This window comes from Beta vulgaris, chromosome 7, assembly GCF_026745355.1.
Source record: "Beta vulgaris subsp. vulgaris cultivar EL10 chromosome 7, EL10.2, whole genome shotgun sequence".
Lineage (NCBI taxonomy): Eukaryota > Viridiplantae > Streptophyta > Magnoliopsida > Caryophyllales > Amaranthaceae > Beta > Beta vulgaris.
Genome location: NC_079208.1, coordinates 6403253 through 6425598, shown reverse-complemented (window position 1 = coordinate 6425598; position 22346 = coordinate 6403253). Strand labels below are relative to the sequence as shown.

General features: G+C 33.3%; 1 protein-coding gene across 1 annotated transcript; it reads left to right on the top strand.

Moving 5' to 3' along the window:
- The first annotated feature begins 20141 nt into the window (after nucleotides 1–20141).
- Nucleotides 20142–20947, top strand: LOC125491741 (uncharacterized). The gene has a single exon (XM_048633834.2). It carries the CDS (start codon nucleotides 20200–20202, stop codon nucleotides 20776–20778), a length of 579 nt encoding a protein of 192 aa, XP_048489791.1. The 5' UTR covers nucleotides 20142–20199; the 3' UTR covers nucleotides 20779–20947.
- The last annotated feature ends 1399 nt before the right edge of the window (nucleotides 20948–22346 follow it).

The following is a 22346-nucleotide window of genomic DNA, read 5'->3' as shown; positions in this document are numbered from 1 at the left end:
CCCCACCGCCGAAATCCCCAACCACCCACCCGAAAACCCCAACCACGCGCCGAAAATCCCACCCCAGCCTCGCAAAACCCCACCTCTACTGCCGAAAACTCCACCCCAGCCTCGAAAACCCCACCTCTACCGCTGAAAATGGAGGACATGTGGTTTTGCGCGAAGAAGTTGGCAGGACCTATGGTTTTGCGCGAAGAAGATGACGTGGTTTTCGTGGTGGGGGGAAGGTTTTCGTGGGTGGGGTGGTGGGGGAGGTTTTGCATGGGTGGGGCTGTTGTGGTGGTGGGAAGGGGGCTGCGAGGTGGGAGAAGGGATTGGGCATCTGAGGTGGGGGGAGCGAGGGTGGTGGAAGAGAGGGAGGAGGTTTATTTAATTTAGATTAGTATATAATAAGATATAAATTAAGTTAGTTTAATTTTGGTTAATTATTATAAGTAAGGGTAAGTGAGTAACTTTGCAGCATAAAACTTTCCAATTTAGGAAATAAAAAAAAGTGTAACATCTATTTTGAAACATGCAATTTAAGGAAAGTGTAACATCTAATAAAAAACGGAGGAAGTATTAGATTTCAAATTCTTCTCAGCATAAATAATATACCATTAATACAAAGATTCTCTATAAAAGACAATCATCTCTAAAAACATTCCACACCATACAATAAAATAAATACATATCTCAAATTTCTAAGAAAAACAAGCACAAAAATCTAAACTATTACAAGTTGGTAGTTCACAATGAGAGTAGTTCACAATCATCTCTAAAACTATGGCAGAGAGTAGTTCATCCTTACAGTCATCTTCGAAACAGAAAAGCAGCAGAAAATGCACAAACTTACACAGTCGACTGATGAAGTGATGAGAGTTAATTACTCTATCTTGGACTTTTGGGCTTTCTCATATTTTCGACTTTTGATTTTGGGCTTACTAACTAACTTATGTTTTCTCACATAAATGAGTCTACATACTCTACGCTCTACACAATAGGGACAACATTTTACGACTCTCAAAAAGGAATGCAATCGCTATATTATGGGATGGATGGAGTAATAGACAATTGCCAAAAGTGAAAAATATTTTGTTGTTAGTGTTAAATTATCAATTTAACAACTAAGCATTAAACAAACACCTTATCTTCAAAATCGAAGTGATTTGAATCAACTATTCTACATAATTTTAGTATTCAAGTTCAACGATTAACAATCAACTTGCAAACAATTAAAAAAAATTGAGTTTGTTTTCCCTGAAAAAAAAATAAAAATGAAAGTAGATGAATATAACTTATAAGACGTCACTAGTGTCGCAGCAGGCGGATGTCTCTAAGAAGGCGATGACCAACTGAAAAATGAAGATCAGGCATTTTGTTTTTATACTTTCTATAACTATGCAATTGAATTTTTTTCCTTTTGTTGATTTGCTTATTTTTTATTTTCTGTAATATTTGTATTATTCAGTAATTAGGTTTTGTAAAAATACAATTTATACTCAATGTATAAATTCAACCTCTTTTCAGTTTAGTTTCTGAATTGCAGATCTAAATTTCATTATTTGGTTGTGGATTATTTTTGCATGAATTATACTGGTGATGAATGATGAATTTACGTAGAATTTTTTTTAATGAAAAATCAACTATTTGCGTCTTTTATGGCAATACATCTGATGCAAATAGCTCAGCTATTTGGGCCTTTTGCGTCAGATTTGGTGTTATACATGACGCAAATGGCACTGATTTTGTATAAGCTTTTTTTCATCTTTTGCGTCGCATGGTCATCCGACGTAGATTAGTTCTGCACAACCTGCATCAAGAGCTCTCGCGTCGGACCCAGATTCGACGCAAATAGTGGTGTGGGATCCGACACAAATTGATGTTTATGTACTAGTGAAATATAATTCTACTATGGTCAAACCATGATCGTTTGTGAGATCTAATGCTTATATAAACCCTCTCTTACATTGTCACATTGATATTATTTGATACAATATTTAATGATGGAGTAAAAAGATTGATCTGATTTTGTAGTACAAAATAACGTAATTCAATGCAATATCTATGAAAAACATATATTGCATGGGACATTGCATAAATTCCCATGAACAAACTAATCTGTAGACGAAAATGAAAACCCAAAAACAAAATCTCCAAACTCTCACAATGTGAGAGAGATTAAACGCAATATATAGATAGTTACAAGCTAAATTAAAACCTCTGTAGAAAATCACATCCTCTTTAGAGAACGATGATACATGAAGTTTATAATAAACAAGAATTTAAAACTAGAAATAGAGCATGAAAAGGGGGGTTCATGTGGCTCCTCTGTTTTTTTTTGCAACTCTCTTTCTCCTCTGTTTCGAACCAAACCCCCTGCCCACCACCCTCGTAGACCGCAGCGCCGCCGCATTCTACCACACCAAACCATCATCGCGCCTCCTGTGCGCCACCACCGCAACGCCAACCACCCGCATACTTGTATTCTCCCTCCTTTTCTCGCCTAACTCTCTTCTTCTCTCTCTCGCCTAACTCTCTTCTTCTCTCTCACACCCCAACTCTCTTTTCCTCTCGCGGCCCCTTTCTTTCTCCTCCTTGCGCCGATGAACCACCCCGAAGAACCACCGTTGCCCCGCCTCGCAGCCGGACCCCCGACCCCATCGCCAAACTTTCTTCCCTCCTCCCCTGTTCTTTGTCTGCCAGTGAAGGAGAGGTATGAAAATACCTCTTCACTCTTGTTTTAAATCTTTGATTTCTTTTGTAGTTTGAGTCCAAGTATAACCCATCTTTAATTATTCATAATATGGGCCTAAAATCTGGTTTTAGTTTAATTAAACCAATCAATAAAATCCACATACTTAATTTGTTAGGCTTAATGGATATATTATAGTTAAGTTGACAAGTTGTTCTATAAACTAAGCAAATTTAGTTATGCAACACTAATTGTCCATTTACTCTTGTAATCCGAAAAAATCGTAAATGAATATTATGATTTTTTCGGTTAGCTTGCTTAAGATAACTAAAATTGTTTTGTTGAAGCTAATTTACTTATTAAAATCAATAAGGTACCTATAGTACAAATATATGACGAGTAAAATTATAATTCTATTAATTAAAGTAACGTAAGCTTAATGAATATATGTAGCGTCAATAACGATATTCAATAATACTCCCTCCGTTTCATTTTAATCTACACACTTGCACTTTTCACGCATGTCAATGCAAAACTTTGACGATATATATCTCTAGTTTCGTATTTGTAAAAATTATAAAAGGTACATATTAATAAAATACATACTAAGACGAATCTAACAAGATCCCACATGACTATGTTTGTATTCACGTATAAATCACATACGAGGGTCAAAGTGCAATTTGTGAATAGTGTAAAATGTCAAAGTGTAACAATTAAAATGAAACGGAGGGAGTAAAAGTAATACTAATAACTAAAGGTTAGTTGTTAAAATAAATCGAATATTTATATATTTTGTTGCGTCATTTCATGGTTAGATTAAACGGAAAGGATATTACAGCCTCCCCCGGCTTTCAAGGTTATTAAGCAGGAATCGAGGTAACATCTATTGCTAACACCCACGATCCCCTTCAACATGTGTTTATGAAATGATGTTTATAATTAGATTTTTCTACGTTATGCCCTTGTGTTTTTTCATTTTCTACGTTGTACCCCATCTTTCTGGAATTTCTTCACTTGCCCTTGTGTTATCTATTTTTAAACAAAATGCCATTAATGAGGGCTTATTAATTACGGACGTTAGGTTTGACATTAAATGTTCACCTACCATCAATTTTATAATTTTTTCGAACAAAAAAAAGAAAATAAAATACCCCTCCTCTCTCTCTCATGTTTTGATCATTGATCTTCCTTACTCCCTCTTCTTCGCACCCTGTCCAAAAACAAAATCCCAGAGCAAAAAAACATCTACATCATCTCCTCATCTAATCATATGTCCACTGTGCAACCACACAAAAAAATGCAAAAATGGCAGTTGACATTGTTGATGATGGAGAGGAGCTTCAAAGAGAAAAGGAAGAAGATTAAGATTTGGGGAAGGCGAAAGAAGTTAATAAAAGCGAGTCAAACCCTAGTTTTTTGGTGGGAAAGTTTCCCTCACGTGTTTTTTTTTACATCAACTCAAATTAATTCAATTAATTAATCTATTAATTTCACTAACGGGCCACATAACAACCACTTAACGGCAATGGCATTTTGTATTAAAAATAGATAACATAAGGGAATAGTGTAGAAATTCCAGAAGATGGGGTACAACGTAGAAAATGAAAAAACACGAGGGCATAATTAGAAAAACCCTTATAATTATGTTAAGAATTTTGCGATGTGATTCTTATATGGATTGTGGGATTAAATTGCCTTTGAATGATTTTCGTACATAATGATCTTATGAGTTATTGATGCTCAAGTATGATTCATGGAAGATCTATGTCTTAGCCGATGAATGCTAAACAAACAAAACATGATAAAAAGAAACGAAAGAGGTTATGGAGTATAATGTTACGCTTATCTACTTTATGGTCGTGCACGTACCTTCGCACCGCCGTACACCGAAAAGGGAGCGGGCTCCTTGAGGGGTACCGCATGTTATTTTGGTGCGAGCGGTGTATCCAAAAAGGGAGCGGGGTTCCTTGAGGATCATCGCATGGTGGTGTATCCAACAAGGGAGTTGGGTCCATGAGGATCATCCATGTGGGAGACGTCCACATGTTATACTCGCCAGTTACCATGTTAAAAGATGAAAAGATATATAATGGGAACTTATGAAGTATCAAGATGCTATTTATAATTGTTTACTTTGCTATTATTTCATTACGAATTTGAAATCTGTTTTACTATATTCTCTTCTCCTGTTTGCAAATAAAATAAATTGAAATGAATTTAAGTTGTTAGGGTAGTATGTTACTGAGCTTGGCTCACGATTTTGCTTTTGGTTTTAGGTACTGATGAAGATGACGGGATGGCGTAGAACGAAGTGAGGATGATCAACTACTTTACGTTATGAAAAAAAACTATATTGGTTATGTAATCTAAATTTATGATCACTAGAACACAAACTTAGTTTAACTATAACTACGTAATCACTATGCTTAGCTATTTATATTTATATAATTAAGATGTTTATTTTAATAACTATAATATGTTTAGCGTCATGAACGAATGTTTGCCTTGTATTTTCTCGAACGAAAAATATGACAGTAGCGCACCGACCATCTAAGTTCCGCTGCTAACATTGGACTAATTAACTTAAAAATAATGTTTAGAGGTCGGGCGTTACATTATATATTACTCACCCTATCAATAATGACATAGAAGTAATATTTTAGATTTGTTATTTTATAAGGTACAATATAATTAAATGTGTTGTATATTTTGATTATTGTCATGAGTGTAGTCTAAAACTGAAGGTTCATTACAAGTTCATTAAAGTTAATAAATATGAAAAGTTGAAACCTAAGTAATGTTATCATAATTCATACTTCAATTTCAAACTAAAAGAAAAGGAGTTTATCTGATTAACGTTATCAAAATTGTTAATAGATTAAAAAGAGTTCTACCTCCCTTTAATTAAATAAACAAAAATTTATACTTCAAAGTGGATAATGTAAAATTATGATTTGTTTGAAGTACTTTATCCGTACTTTTTAATCAACTTTTTTGTAAAAAAATTGTGGTTCATTGATCCACCATGACATTAACTAAATCAGCCGCTCAACAAATGGGTTATAAGCCAATTTTAATGTATATTTAATATACAATTAAAAAATATCAAATCACAAGCTAAACCATGATTATAGAAAAAAAAATCTTAAATCTTAAATTTATGAAACAAAAAATTTTCGTACAAATTGTGCAGATTTAAATCAGAGGAGAACAAAAGTCTATATGAGTTCAATTTCTAAAGAAGAAGGCAACTTGGGATTGCACGAAATCTACTCGCCAAAGTTCTTGAATACAATTAGATGTTTGAGCTTACCAAATCATAGCATAACAAAATTACACATGAATATGTTTTTCATTAATATAAATCACCAAAGATAAACTAATTAGAGTTTATGAATAGTGTAAAAGTAAACCGTTGCAAGTTAAAAGAAACAGAGGAAGTATAAAATAATATATTTGAAATGAATTTAATGTATTATTATAATTATTGTAAAAAAAATTGTGTTAAACAAAAATCATCTATATTTATAATATTATCTTATAATCAAAATTACTTGCTAAATAGATAATCTGCAATTGTATGTGTCAGGTTCTACTTTATAATTTATAATAATTTATATGGCCAGTAGAATTTTTTTAATAACACTTCTACATTATATACGCTGCTCAAAAGTGATTGAGTACACATATATAGTTACTTTTACTTAAAATTAATTAACATAAATGAGGTGGATATTTTGGCATGTAAAGTGAATCTTTTGGAGGACAAGATAGGTGGTGGGTTGGGTATTACAAGGTACTGATGTAGAAGTGGGTAGTGGAAAAGGGATGATTTTTTATTTTTTACTTGCCACAGGTGATGGGTGGGCATATGGATGACTTTATCTCCCTTTAATATTTAAAGATACCATCATATATGACCAAAAAATATAGGACATGCCAATAGCAGATATATTATCCTATTAGCTGAATATTTAAAATACCCGACTTAAAAAAAGAAACTAAAGCTTAGAGTATATGAAACCCTCATAGCTGATTTCCTATTCACAAATTAAACATTTTAGGCTTTATGAAAGTTGTAGGTGGATATGCTTATATAGATTAAAAAAAAAAATTGGAATTATCTTTCTAAAGTAATATGAATTTATCTATTCTGTTTTTAACTTCTAAATCATCACTTCTACAGAACCATGGGTGGGGTTTTTGGCATTCAAGATCGATCATAATGTGGATGCAACCATAAGTGCTCAATTGATTTTTCTCCAGGAAATTAGTGCACTTGCTAACGGGATATTTATCACATCATGCACCTTTGGCATGACATCCATAGACTTTCCGCAACGAGGAGGTCTTCTTTTTTTGCAATTTTAATTAGTAATTTAACACTAACTTAATATTTCAAAATCGAATATAGGTACATACTACAACTTAGAAAATTTATGAGAATAAGTTCATTAAACATAATAATAAAAACCTATAACTTCTACTTACTCATGTTGCTTTGGCAATTTTGAAGGGAAAGATAGAGAATGAGAAAAGAGATAGAGGAAGAGGAAGAAGAAGAGGAAAAAAATACAGGAACGAGGGTGTATAACGAAGTGGTGGAAGATAAAAGTATTAGGATTAGTAGGTTTTATATTCAATTATTATTATGTGCATTCAATGTACAATAAGTTTATATCAAACTATTTTACTTTTGGTCAAAACAAGTCACTTTCAAGTCCAAATGGGTCACTTTTTAGTTTAAAATGGGTCACTTTTATATGTAAGACAACTTTTAACGTTAAACAAGTCAGCTTTGTATAAGTAAACTACCCTTTTACGGCAGAAAGTTACCCACTTATTAAGCCTAGATTATGTATTCAGACACGGACTAATTGTTTTGAAGAGTTACAAGCAAACAGGGTTTGAAAATCTTAATATATAACAAAGATCGTGGCAACTCATCTGTTACAACCAGTGTGGTTTATAAGGAAGTTTTTCAAAATGTTTGAATTGTGTATTGAGTTGTAATTGACCTTATTTTTTATGTATCAATTTAGATAAAGTGCAATTATTTTTTTTCCATAATGTGTTGTCAATTCAATTTGATTCAATCAATCTCATTAAACAAAAATTTTGAAGACATTAATAACATGTCTCTTTTTGTCTGACAAATAGTTTATAATATCGCATACAAATATGGCTCCCGTGCAATTTTTGCACAGGTTAAAAACTAGTTGAAAATATAAACTAATGACTAAATCAATTTCCAAACAATTATTAAAACAAAGATTTACAACGATTCTTACCATCTAAACTTTGCAATAACAATTTCAAATAACATGAATAAAGAAACCATAAAATAATTAAAAAACTTAGATAATATTCAAATTTTTTTCGGGCTCACAATCAATTGATATTAAATTACCTAATAAGATTACATTGAACTACTACTCATAAATACGTCTATAAAATATATGTATGTTTAAATAAATAAAAAACATAACTTAAGTCATTGTTTAAAAGGAGATCAGTTGTTGAATTATCTACCAAATACAAGATAATATACAGTCGCACGCATCACGTGCATATAGTGCTAGTACTAAAACTACCAAAAGTACTAGATTGTACCACGTTGTGATCATTTAACAAAAGATTTTTTTAATCGGCTTAAAGTTAATTCATTGGTATGAAGTTATACATCTTAAATTGAATCAAATATAATTCTCCATGCCCGAACCATGATCGTTTGTGAGATGGATCTTAACTTATATAAACCGACTCTTACATTGTCACATTGGTATTATTTGGTACAATCCTTCCCAAATAGGTGAAAAGCTAAGTTGTAATTTTATTGTACAACATAGCCTAATTTAATTAAATGTATATGAAAAATAGGAAAAATTAGATCATCCCCTTTGATTTCATGTTCTCCTCTACGATTTTTTTTCAGTCTTTCTCTGCCATTTCTCTCCTCTCATCTGTTTTCTTTTTTCTAGCTATGCAGTAGCTCGCTCGATGCGGAACTAGTATTAAAATTTTGATAAATATAAATGTAGACCTCCCATTTAAGCAGGAATGAGAATTTCATCCTTATACTTGATGCCAACAAAAGATTAGGTATAGGCGCCTATTTTAGGCGCATGTACTTGTGGTTGGGCGCCTTTTTAGGCGCCTATACCTGTGGTTGGGTACTTATTTTGGCGCTTGGGCACTTTTTCGGCATTCAAGTCAATTTCTAAATTCTACTCTATTCTCATATGTTCTAATAAAGCTAAAATTGACCAAAATAGGGACGAGACCCTCCGTGCTAAGTTGTTCGAAGCGCAAGGTTCAATACATTCTATCAGTTTTATTTGAATTTTTTTAATTACATTAGCGTTTTTCCGTAATATAAGTAAATGGTAAAAAAAAATTGAAGTCGTTGGAAAATGTGAACTTGTTGAAAAAATTTGAAATCTTGTAGTCCTAATGGAGGAAATGCAAGGGACGAGAGAGTGAGTGTGCAAGATGAGAGGAGGAATGGATGGGGATGGAAGGGGAATGAGTGAGGGACTGGAAATGGAGGGGAAAGAGAAGGATATACCTTCGTATTTTTATACAAAATACAGGGCGTTAGTAGAAAAAAAAAAATAGGGCGTCATTTAGCAAATCCTGCACTTAACTAAGAAATGTCCTATAATTTTGGGAGCACTTCCAACAAGAGTTGCCTAGTTTAAACCTACTTCATTAGTATGAGGCCTTTTTAGGATGAAACCCAAAAACAAATATGTATTGCTGGACCCAAAGTTAGACAATACGAATTTCTATTATAGGTGAACTCGTCACCCCTGCTATGGTCTATATATGTTAAATTAAAAATAATTACACATAAGTATTCAACGCCATCATGTGAATCATAGAAATTCAGGAGGATGTCTTGATTAAGAGTTATGATCGAAGAGTAAGCTTAGTAGTCCCCCACTTCAATTAATGTTTGGCCGAAATCAAAAAAAAAATTTAAAAATCATGTTTGGCGCCATTCAGGACATGTGTATCACAAATCAGCAAGAGTTAAATATATGAAAGCACAGAAGGAAGGGGATGTGAGAAGCCGATCATGTTTGACGCTGGTGTAGGAATGTGTTTCACGAATTGGCAAGAGTCCAAGCTATGGCAACGCATCAATCGGTCTTAAATCGTATGAGCCACTCACTTCAATTCATGTATTATTATCTATGCGCACAGTAATAATGTTAGGACCATTTTCTATCCAATAGTTACTATCAAAGATAGGCGTTATCTCTGCCTGAATCAATACGTGAAAACAAGCAATGTAGATGTTCTAAAATAAAATGCACGATTATGATAAATAATCATAATCTTTGTTCTATCAAAAATAACCCAAGACACTGGATATTAATTGAAATATAGAAAATGTATTTAAGTTCTGCTCAACTTCATTCTTTTTTCGACGATCTAAACCAAGTAGATGGTCTTATTACCCATCCTGGAGGGCGCGTTATGGATTGTGGATCCAGAGAAATTTATGTACCTACAATACTATTGGAAAGTGATTAAAGTCAAAACAACATTCTACCATGATGAGTATTTCTTGGATTACATTTAGTTAAATATTTGGTTCTCCTCAAATTTCTAATGCAAATGTTTTATTTCTACTGTAAATGTTTTATGTCAATATGTGTACTCCTCACTTTTAAAAAATGTGTAAGTGCAAGGTATCGAACATGTGATCTTTCAAGTGAAAAGTAAGAGCTTAACCATCAATACAAAATGACTTTGTTGTTTAATGTTTCAAATAAAATATGATGAAGTCTTGTAATAATTATAATTAACTAAAATACTTAACTTACAAGAGAATATTGATGTCATATTCTTTTACCATAATTTCTTTTAAGGTATTGTTTTCAAACTCAAGCCTTTCAAATTTTTTTTTACTTATCACGTCATGACGTGAATTTTTCAATTTTTAATGGACAAAATATACGAAAAGTAGCAAAATAAATTATGAAATTTAAAAATAATAACATAATTGTTTATTGTAACTGGCCCGAGGCATCGTCCGGCAAAAAATCTAGTAAATATATTAAAAGGCGTGCATAAACAATAAAAAGTGTCACGTGGTGCTCTCTGTATATATGGAGTTTTAGATCATGTAATCCATTACAATAAAAAAAAGTTTAGAAATTGCGTAGTATAGGGTTTGATCTCGAGACCTCAAGTACATATGCTAAAGTCTTAACCACTAGACTAAATTGTATTTAGTGTTATTATCATAAAGTATTATATTAATAAATGAAATTTTAACTTACTCGGGAAATAGTCGGACCTAATAACTATATCTCTACAAATATATTAAAAGGCGTGCATAAACAAAAAACTGTGCCGCATTGTGTCTCTCCCTAGGGAGTTTTAGTTCATGTAATCCATGTCAATAAAAAAATTTAGGAATCGCATAGTATAGGGTTTGATCCAAGAGCTCAAGTACATATACTAAAGTCTTAACCACTAGGCTAAGTTGTATTTAGTGTTATTATTATAAAGTATTTCTATTAGTAAATGAAATTTTCTCTTATTTGGGGCATAACCCAGACCTAATAACTAGTTAATATATTAAAAGGTATTCATCAACAAAGGACTGTACCAGTGATGCTCTTTATTTAGATGATTATTGGCAAGGAAAGTTACATGAAATGACACTCAAGTCCTTCACATACCCTCTATAAATAAAGAAGCATAATCTGCATGCTCTAGCACTAAAACATCTCTATTCTTAATATCCAAAACTCATCCAGTGAATATGTCTCCAAAAAACAGCCACGATCTCCCTCTCTCTCGCTCTCCTCCTCATACTATAACATTGTCCTCCGCCACTACCGACTGCCCGGGCTTTGATTCAGTCTCTGACATCTTGCGTCATTACGATATACCTCCCGGGCTTTTCCCTGATTATGTGGAGCACTTTCGATGCGATCTATCAACGTAGACTCCCACATGTTATCGATTCAATTGCAAGGTGTTTTGTGCCGTTAGTAGGACAATGTTCGGTATGGTAATCGTGTCGTCTGCCAACCCCAAATGTCAGCGATCATATCCTATCGGCAGCTCACCAATGTCAAGGGAGTCACTGTCACGCTCACCTTTGGTAACCAACCAATTGGAGAGTCATGACAGTTACCGAAGTCAAAGTTTTCCAGTTAGGCAACTTCCTTCAGTTCGATTCTGATAAAGGTAAAAGTCCGTGGTTCCCTGTTGCTTTAATCCAGGTACCTCCAAGTGTGATAGCACCGCCGGAGCAATTGATGCGAAGAACGACAACAAAGCTATTCCGAATTGGGTTCATAACTATGGTCGCCTGCTTCCCCTTGTTGCTTAAGCTAATGTTTGAACAGACCTTGCACTACACTAGCTGATGCGAGGCTTGTGAACTGTTGTTTGTTTTTAGTACTTGAGCATGTAGTCTGCGTATTATGCATCTTTCTAATATGTATTTAATGTTTCAATAAATCTGCTTATAAGGTAAGCAGCAATGTTTCGTTGTATGATGTGAAAAATATCTATGAAATCTTTTTCTTATACTAAAACAAAATACCAAAATTAAGGATTATACCGTACCATATTGTGATCAGTTTTTCAAATCACAGTAATGTAATTAATTAATTAATTAATCTTCGTATCGATATTTAACCTCATAAATATTACAATCTAAAACATTATTCATTATTGTACGCCATAAATCGTAACATATGAAAATAGATATATATATATCAATTTATCATATAAATCAATCAATTCAAACTAACTTATTTTTTCATTCATAGATTATCATAGTAATTGTTAATTTGTTGTTAGTGTTAAATTATCAATTCAACAACTAAATATTAAACAAAGACCTTATCTTTAAAATCGAAGTGATTTGAATCAACTATTCAACTAGTTTTAGTATTCAAGTTCAACATTCAAAATTAACAATCAACTTGCAAACAATTAAGAAAACATTTGAGTTTGTTTTCCCTGAAAAAATAAAAAAAATAAAAATGGAAGTAGATGAACATAACCTATAGGAAGTCGGCAGTGCTGCAGTTACGGTGTTCATGATTGGTTAACAGTATCGAAAACAAAATTTCGGAAGGTGACCGAAAGTATCGGTTCGCCATATTTGCGAACCGTAACCGTTCAAACCGGTAACCGCCTAAACAGTTAGTCGTTTTTCGGTACTGTTTTCCGTTTAACCATTAATTAACCGTTAATCAAGTTTTATCAAAAAAATTTTACTAATTTATATACTTCCTCCGTTTTTTATTAGATGTTACACTTTTGAAATTTGGGTTTGAATTAAGGATTGGCTAGCAAAAATTAAAGGAGTGATTAGAGAGAATAAGGGTATGGGATTAAGCAATGTGGGGACCATTGCACATGGGGTTTAAGGGAAGGAGGAGAGATAAAAGAGGACGCCACAAATTGGTTCCCACACCACCACCAGCGCCCAGCAAACTCCCACCACCACCCACCACCACCCAAAAATCCCACCCAGCCACCCAAAACCCCACTTCACCCACCGAAATCCCCAGCCACCGAAAAGCCCACCCCACCCGCCGAAATCCCTACCCACCCACCCGAAAACCCACCACCCACCGCCGAAATCCCCAATCCACCCACCCGAAAACCCCAACCACGCGCCGAAAATCCCACCCCAACCTCACAAAACCCCACCTCTACTGCCGAAAACTCCACCCCAGCCTCAAAATCCCCACCTCTACCGCTAAAAATGGAGGACATGTGGTTTTGCGCGAAAAAGTTGGCAAGACCTATGGTTTTGCGCGAAGAAGATGGCGTGGTTTTCAGTGGTGGGGGTGGGGGAAGGTTTTGTGGGTGGGGGTGGTGGGGGAGGTTTTGCATGGGTGGGGCTGTTGTGGTGTGGGGAAGGGGGCTGCGAGGTGGGGGAGGGGATTGGGCATCTGAGGTGGTGGGGGAGCGAAGGGTGGTGGAAGAGAGGGAGGAGGTTTAATTAATTTAGTTTAGTATATAATAAGATTAAATTAAGTTAGTTTAATTTTGGTTAATTGTATATAAGTAAGGGTAAGTGAGTAACTTTGCAGCATAAAACTTTCCAATTTAGGAAATAAGAAAAAGTGTAACATCTATTTTGAAACATGCAAGTTAAGGAAAGTGTAACATCTAATAAAAAATGGAGGAAGTATTAGATTTCAAATTTTTCTCAGCATAAATAATATACCATTAATACAAAGATTCTCTATAAAAGACAATTATCCCTAAAAACATTCCACACCATACAATAAAATAAATACATATCTCAAAGTTCTAAGAAAAACAAGCACAAAAATCTAAAAATATAGGAAATCAGCTATGAGGGTTTCATATACTCTAAGCTTTAGTTTTCTTTTTGAAGTCGGGTTCAAATATTCAGCTAATAGGATAATATATCTGGGCAGATATATTATCCTATTAGCTGAATATTTTGAAATCCCGACTTCAAAAAAGAAAACTAAAGCTTAGAGTATATGAAACCCTCATAGCTTGATTTCGCTATTCACAAATATAAACCTTTTTAGGCTTTATGAAAGTTGTAGGTGGATATGCTTATATAGATTAAAAAAAAAATGAATTATCTTTCTAAAGTAATATGAATTTATCTATTCTGTTTTTAACTTCTAAATCATCACTTCTACAGAACCATGGGTGGGGTTTTGGCATTATCAAGATCGATCATAATGTGGATGCAACCATAATGCTCAATTGATTTTTCTCCAGGAAATTAGCGCACTTGCTAATGGGATATCTTATCACATCATGCACCTTTGGCATGACATCCATAGACTTTCCAAAGTTCTTGAATACAATTAGATGTTTGAGCTTACCAGATCATAGCATAACAAAATTACACATGAATATGTTTTTCATTAACTATAAATCACCAAAGATAAACTAATTAGAGTTTATGAATAGTGTAAAAGTAAACCGTTGCAAGTTAAAAGAAACAGAGGAAGTATAAAATAATATATTTGAAATGAATTTAATGTATTATTATAATTATTGTAAAAAAATTGTGTTAAACAACAAATCATCTATATTTATAATATTATCTTATAATCAAAATTACTTGCTAAATAGATAATCTGCAATTGTATGTGCCAGGTTCTACTTTATAATTTATAATAATTTATATGGCCAGTAGAATTTTTTTAATAACACTTCTACATTATATACGCTGCTCAAAAGTGATGGAGTACACATATATAGTTACTTTTACTTAAAATTAATTAACATAACTGGGGTGGATATTTTGGCATGTAAAGTGAATCTTTTGGAGGACAAGATAGGTGGTGGGTTGGGTATTAGAAGGTACTGATATAGAAGTAGGTAGTGGAAAAGGGATGATTTTTTATTTTGTACTTGCCACGGGTGATGGATGGGCATATGGATGACTTTATCTCCCTTTAATATTTAAAGATACCATCATATATGACCAAAAAATATAGGACATGCCAATAGCAGATATATTATCCTATTAGCTGAATATTTGAAATCCCTACTTCAAAAAAAGAAACTAAAGCTTAGAGTATATGAAAACCTCATAGCTGATTTCCTATTCACAAATTAAACCTTTTAGGCTGTATGAAAGTTGTAGGTGGATATGCTTATATAGATTAAAAAAATTGAAATTATCTTTCTAAAGTAATATGAATTTATCTATTCTGTTTTTAACTTCTAAATCATCACTTCTACAGAACCATGGGTGGGGTTTTTGGCATTACCAAGATCGATCATAATGTGGATGCAACCATAAGTGCTCAATTGATTTTTCTCCAGGAAATTAGCGCACTTGCTAACGGGATATCTTATCACATCATGCACGTTTGGCATGACATCCATAGACTTTCCACAACGAGGAGGTCTTCTTTTTTCGCAATTTTAATTAGTAATTTAACACTAACTTAATATTTCAAAATCGAACATAGGTACGTACTACAACTTAGAAAATTTATGAGAATAAGTTCATTAAAACATAATAATAAAAACATATAACTTCTACGTTACTCATGTTGCTTTGGCAATTTTCAAGGGAAAGATAGAGAATGAGAAAAGAGATAGAGGAAGAGGAAGAAGAAGAGGAAAAAAAATACAGGAACGAGGGTGTATAACGAAGTGGTGGAAGATAAAATTATTAGGATTAGTGGGTTTTATATTCAATTACTATTATGTGCATTCAATGTACAATAAGTTTATATCAAACTATTTTACTTTTGGTCAAAACAAGTCACTTTCAAGTCCAAATGGGTCACTTTTTAGTTTAAAATGGGTCACTTTTATATAAAAGACAACTTTTAACGTTAAACAAGTCAGCTTTGTATAAGTAAATTGACCCTTTTACGGCAGAAAGTTACCCACTTATTAAGCCTAGATTATGTATTTAGACACGGACTATTGCATAACGTTGTTTGAAGAGTTACAAGAAAACAGGGTTTGAAAATCTTGATATATAACAATGATTGTGGCAACTCATCTGTTACAACCAGTGTGGTTTATAAGGAAGTTTTTCAAAATGTTTCAATTGTGTATTGAGTTGTAATTGACCTTATTTTTTATGTATCAATTTAGATAAAGTGCAATTGTTTTTTTTTTTCCATAATGTGTTGTCAATTCAATTTGATTCAATCAATCTCATTAAACAAAATTTTTGAAGACATTAATAACATGTCTCTTTTTGTCTGACAAATAGTTTATAATATCGCATACAAATATGGCTCCCGTGCAATTTTTGCACGGGTTAAAAACTAGTTGAAAATATAAACTAATGACTAAATCAATTTCCAAACAATTATTAAAACAAAGATTTACAACGATTCTTACCATCTAAACTTTGCAATAACAATTTAAATAACCATGAATAAAGAAACCATAAAATAATTAAAAAACTTAGATAATATTCAAATTTTTTTCGGGCTCACAATCAGTTGATATTAAATTACCTAATAAGATTAAATTGAACTACTACTCATAAATACGTCTATAAAATATATGTATGTTTAAATAAATAAAAAACATAACCTAAATTATTGTTTAAAAGGAGATCAGTTGTTGAATTATCTACCAAATACAAGATAATATACAGTCGCACGCATCACGTGCATATAGTGCTAGTACTAAAACTACCAAAAGTACTACATTGTACCACGTTGTGATCATTTAACAAAAGATTTTTTTAATCGGCTTAAAGTTAATTCATTGATATGAAGTTATACATCTTAAATTGAATCAAATATAATTCTCCTATCCCTGAACCATGATCGTTTGTGAGATGGATCTAACATTTATATAAACCGACTCTTACATTGTCACATTGGTATTATTTGGTACAATCCTTTCCAAATGGGTGAAAAGCTAAGTTGTAATTTTGTCGTACAACATAGCCTAATTTAATTAAATGTATATGAAAAAATAGGAAAAATTGACGCTAGATGGATCAACTATTCGCCATCGTCTTTTATAGGTTCCGTCTATTAACTATTCTCTCGAGAACCTAACTATGACCTCTTATGACTTAATAGGACCTAGCAAAAAATTAACCTATTGTATCAGGTTATTGTCACGTGACTTTATTAGATCAACACAAGACTTCAAAAATTAGATCATCCCCTTTGATTCCTTGTCTTTCCTCTACGATTTTTTTTCAGTCTCTTCTCTGCCATTTCTCTCCTCTCATCTGTTCTTCTCTTTTTCTAACTATGCAGTAGCTCGCTCGATGCGGAACTAGTATTCAGATTTTGATAAATATAAATGTAGACCTCCCATTTAAGCAGGAATGAGAATTTCATCCTTATACTTGATGCCAACAACAAATTAGGTATATAGGCGCCCATTTTAGGCGCATGTACCTGTGGTTGGGCGTCTATTTTAGGCGCATATACCTGTGGTTGGGTACTTATTTTAAGCGCTTGGGCACTTTTTCGGCATTCAAGTCAATTTCTAAATTTTACTCTATTTTCATATGTTCTAATAAAGCTAAATAAAATTGACCAAAATAGGGACCGAGACCCTCCGTGCTAAGTTGTTCGAAGCGCCAGGTTCAATACATTCTATCAGTTTTATTTGAATTTTTTTAATTACATTAGCGTTTTTCCGTAAAATAAGTAGATGGTAAAAAAAAACTTGAAGTCGTTGGAAAATGTGAACTTGTCGAAAAAATTTGAAATCTTGTAGTCCTAATGGAGGAAATGCAATGGACGAGAGAGAGAGAGAGTGTGAAAGATGAGAGGGAGGAATGGATGGGGATGGAAGGGGAATGAGTGAGGGAATGGAAATGGAGGGGAAAGAGAAGGATATACCTTCGTATTTTTATACAAAAATACAGGGCGTTAGTAAAAAAAAAAAAAATAGGACGTCATTTAGCAAATCCTGCACTTAACTAAGAAATGTTCCTATAATTTTGGGAGCACTTCAAACAAGAGTTTCCTAGTTTGAACCTACTTCATTATTATGAGGCCTTTTTAGGATGAAACCCAAAAACAAATAAAGTATGTATTGGCTGGACCCAAAGTTAGACATAAGTATTGTGTTGACCCAAAGTTAAGACCCAAAGTTATTCTAATAATAGTAGAGTTATAGGTGAACTCGTCACCCCTGCTATGGTCTATATATGTTAAATTAAAAATAATTACACATAAGTATTCAACGCCATCATGTGAATCATAGAAATTCAGGAGGATGTCTTAATTAAGAGTTATGATCCAAGAGTAAGCTTAGTAGTCCCCCACTTCAATTAATGTTTGGCCGAAATCAAAAAAAAAAAAATCATGTTTGGCGCCATTCAGGACATGTGTATCACAAATCAGCAAGAGTTAAATATATGAAAGCACAGAAGGAAGGGGATGTGAGAAGCCGATCATGTTTGACGCTGGTGTAGGAATGTGTTTCACGAATTGGCAAGAGTCCAAGCTATGGCAACGCATCAATCGGTCTTAAATCGTATGAGCCACTCATTTCAATTCATGTATTATTATCTATGCGCACAGTAATAATGTTAGGACCATTTTCTATCCAATAGTTACTATCAAAGATAGGCGTTATCTCTGCCTGAATCAATACCGTGAAAACAAGCAATGTAGATGTTCTAAATAAAATGCACGATTATGATAAATAATCATAATCTTTGTTCTATCAAACATAACCCAAGACACTGGATATTAATTGAAATATAGAAAATGTATTTAAGTTCTGCTCAACTTCATTCTTTTTTCGACGATCTAAACAAAGTAGATGGTCTTATTACCCATCCTGGAGGGCGCGTTATGGATTGTGGATCCAGAGAAATTTATGTACCTACAATACTATTGGAAAGTGATGAAAGTCAAAACAACATTCTACCATGATGAGTATTTCTTGGATTACATTTAGTTAAATATTTGGTTCTCCTCAAATTTCTAATGCAAATGTTTTATTTCTGGTGCAAATATTTGAAGTGAAAAGTAAGAGCTTAACCATCAATATAAAATGACTTTGTTGTTTAATGTTTCAAATAAAATATGATGAAGTCTTGTAATGATTATAATTAACTAAAAATACTTAACTTACAAGAGAATATTGATGTCATATTCTTTTACCATAATTTCTTTTAAGGTATTGTTTTCAAACTCAAGCTTTTCAATTTTTTTTTTTACTTATCACGTCATGACGTGAATTTTTCAATTTTTAATGGACAAAATATACGAAAAGTAGCAAAATAAATTATGAAATTTAAAAATAATAACATAATTGTTTATTGTAACTGGCCCGAGGCATCGTCACGGCAAAAAATCTAGTAAATATATTAAAAGGCGTGCATAAACAATAAAAAGTGTCACGTGGTGCTCTCTGTATATATGGAGTTTTAGATCATGTAATCCATTACAATAAAAAAAGTTTAGAAATTGCGTAGTATAGGGTTTGATCTCGAGACCTCAAGTACATATGCTAAAGTCTTAACCACTAGACTAAATTGTATTTAGTGTTATTATCATAAAGTATTATATTAATAAATGAAATTTTAACTTACTCGGGAAATAGTCGGACCTAATAACTATATCTCTACAAATATATTAAAAGGCGTGCATAAACAAAAAACTGTGCCGCATTGTGCTCTCCCTAGGGAGTTTTAGTTCATGTAATCCATGTCAATAAAAAAATTTAGGAATCGCATAGTATAGGGTTTGATCCAAGAGCTCAAGTACATATACTAAAGTCTTAACCACTAGGCTAAGTTGTATTTAGTGTTATTATTATAAAGTATTCTATTAGTAAATGAAATTTTCTCTTATTTGGGGCATAACCCAGACCTAATAACTAGTTAATATATTAAAAGGTATTCATCAACAAAGGACTGTACCACGTGATGCTCTTTATTTAGATGATTATTGGCAAGGAAAGTTACATGAAATGACACTCAAGTCCTTCACATACCCTCTATAAATAAAGAAGCATAATCTGCATGCTCTAGCACTAAAACATCTCTATTCTTAATATCCAAAACTCATCCAGTGAATATGTCTCCAAAAACAGCCACGATCTCCCTCTCTCTCGCTCTCCTCCTCCTAACTATAACATTGTCCTCCGCCACTACCGACTGCCCGGGCTTTGATTCAGTCTCTGACATCTTGCGTCATTACGATATACCTCCCGGGCTTTTCCCTGATTATGTGGAGCACTTTCGATGCGATCCTATCAACGTAGACTCCCACATGTTATCGATTCAATTGCAAGGTGTTTGTGCCGTTAGTAGGACAATGTTCGGTATCGGTAATCGTGTCGTCTGCCAACCCCAAATGTCAGCGATCATAAAATATCGGCAGCTCACCAATGTCAAGGGAGTGACTGTCACGCTCACCTTTGGTAACCAACCAATTGGAGAGGTCATGACAGTTACCGAAGCCAAAGTTTTCCAATTAGGCAACTTCCTTCAGTTCGATTCTGATAAAGGTAAAAGTCCGTGGTTCCCTGTTGCTTTAATCCAGGTACCTCCTAAGTGTGATAGCACCGCCGGAGCAATTGATGCGAAGAACGACAACAAAGCTATTCCGAATTGGGTTCATAACTATGGTCGCCTGCTTCCACTTGTTGCTTAAGCTAATGTTTGAACAGACCTTGCACTACACTAGCTGATGCGAGGCTTGTGAACTGTTGTTTGTTTTTATGTACTTGAGCATGTAGTCTGCGTATTATGCATCTTTCTAATATGTACTTGTAATGTTTCAATAAATCTGCTTATAAGGTAAGCAGCAATGTTTCGTTGTATGATGTGAAAAATATCTATGAAATCTTTTTCTTATACTAAAACAAATACCAAAATTAAGGATTAGACCGTACCATATTGTGATCAGTTTTTCAAATCGCATTAATGTAATTAATTAATTAATTGAATCTTGGTCTCGATATTTGACCCCATAAATATTACAATCTAAAACATTATTCAATATTGTACGCCATAAATCGTAACATATGAAAATAGATATATATATATATATATATATATATATATAATTATACAAATAGTCGAAGATCGGATTTTTTTCGTTTATTTTTTTTAGCCAGATGTCATTTCCTATATGCAGTTCATAAACAAACTAATTATTATCTACTATATATTTCATTTGAAATCAAATCAATAACCAATAATCAATTTATCATATAAATCAATCAATTCAAACTAACTTATTTTTTCATTCATAGATTATCATAGTAATTGTTAATTTGTTGTTAGTGTTAAATTATCAATTTAACAACTACTCCTCCGTTTCCTAAAGATCTTCCCTCTTTCCGTTTAAGGGTGTTTCCAAAAGGTCTTCCCTCTTTTGCTTTATTCCTTATTTGGCAAAACAAATTTTCCTATTTACCCTCTCATGTCACTATCATATGGTCCAATGTCACTATCATATGGTCCACCATTACATTATTAATTCAATTTTACTCCCTTTCTCTCTCCTACTTTAACCCCTTCTTATTTGTTTATTTATTTTAACCCCTTTCTCTCTCCTACTTTACTCACACCATGCCCCCCACACAACTTGATTTTCCTTGGTATCTGTAGGAACAGTAAGTGGGAAGATCTTTAGGAAACGGAGGGTAAATATTAAACAAAGACCTTATCTTTAAAATCGAAGTGATTTGAATCAACTATTCAACTAGTTTTAGTATTCAAGCTCAACATTCAAAAATTAACAATCAACTTGCAAACAATTAAGAAAACATTTGAGTTTGTTTTCCCTGAAAAAAGAAAAAAAGAAAAATGGAAGTAGATGAACATAACCTATAGGAAGTCGGCAGTGCTGCAGTTACGGGTGTTCATGATTGGTTAACCGTATCGAAATAAAATTTCGCGACGGTGACCGAAAGTATCGGTTCGCCATATTTGTGAACCGTAACCGTTCAAACCGGTAACCGCATAAACGGTTAGTCGGTTTTTCGGCACGGTTTTCCGTTTAACCATTAACCGTTAATCAAGTTTTATCAAATTTTTTTTACTAATTTTATATACTTCCTCCGTTTTTTATTAGATGTTACACTTTTGAAAATTTGGGTTCCCTAGGCACAAATTAAAGGAGTGATTAGGAGAGAATAAGGGTATGGGATTAAGCATGTGGGGACCATTGCATATGGGGTTTAAGGGAAGGGAGGAGAGAGAAAAGAGGACCCC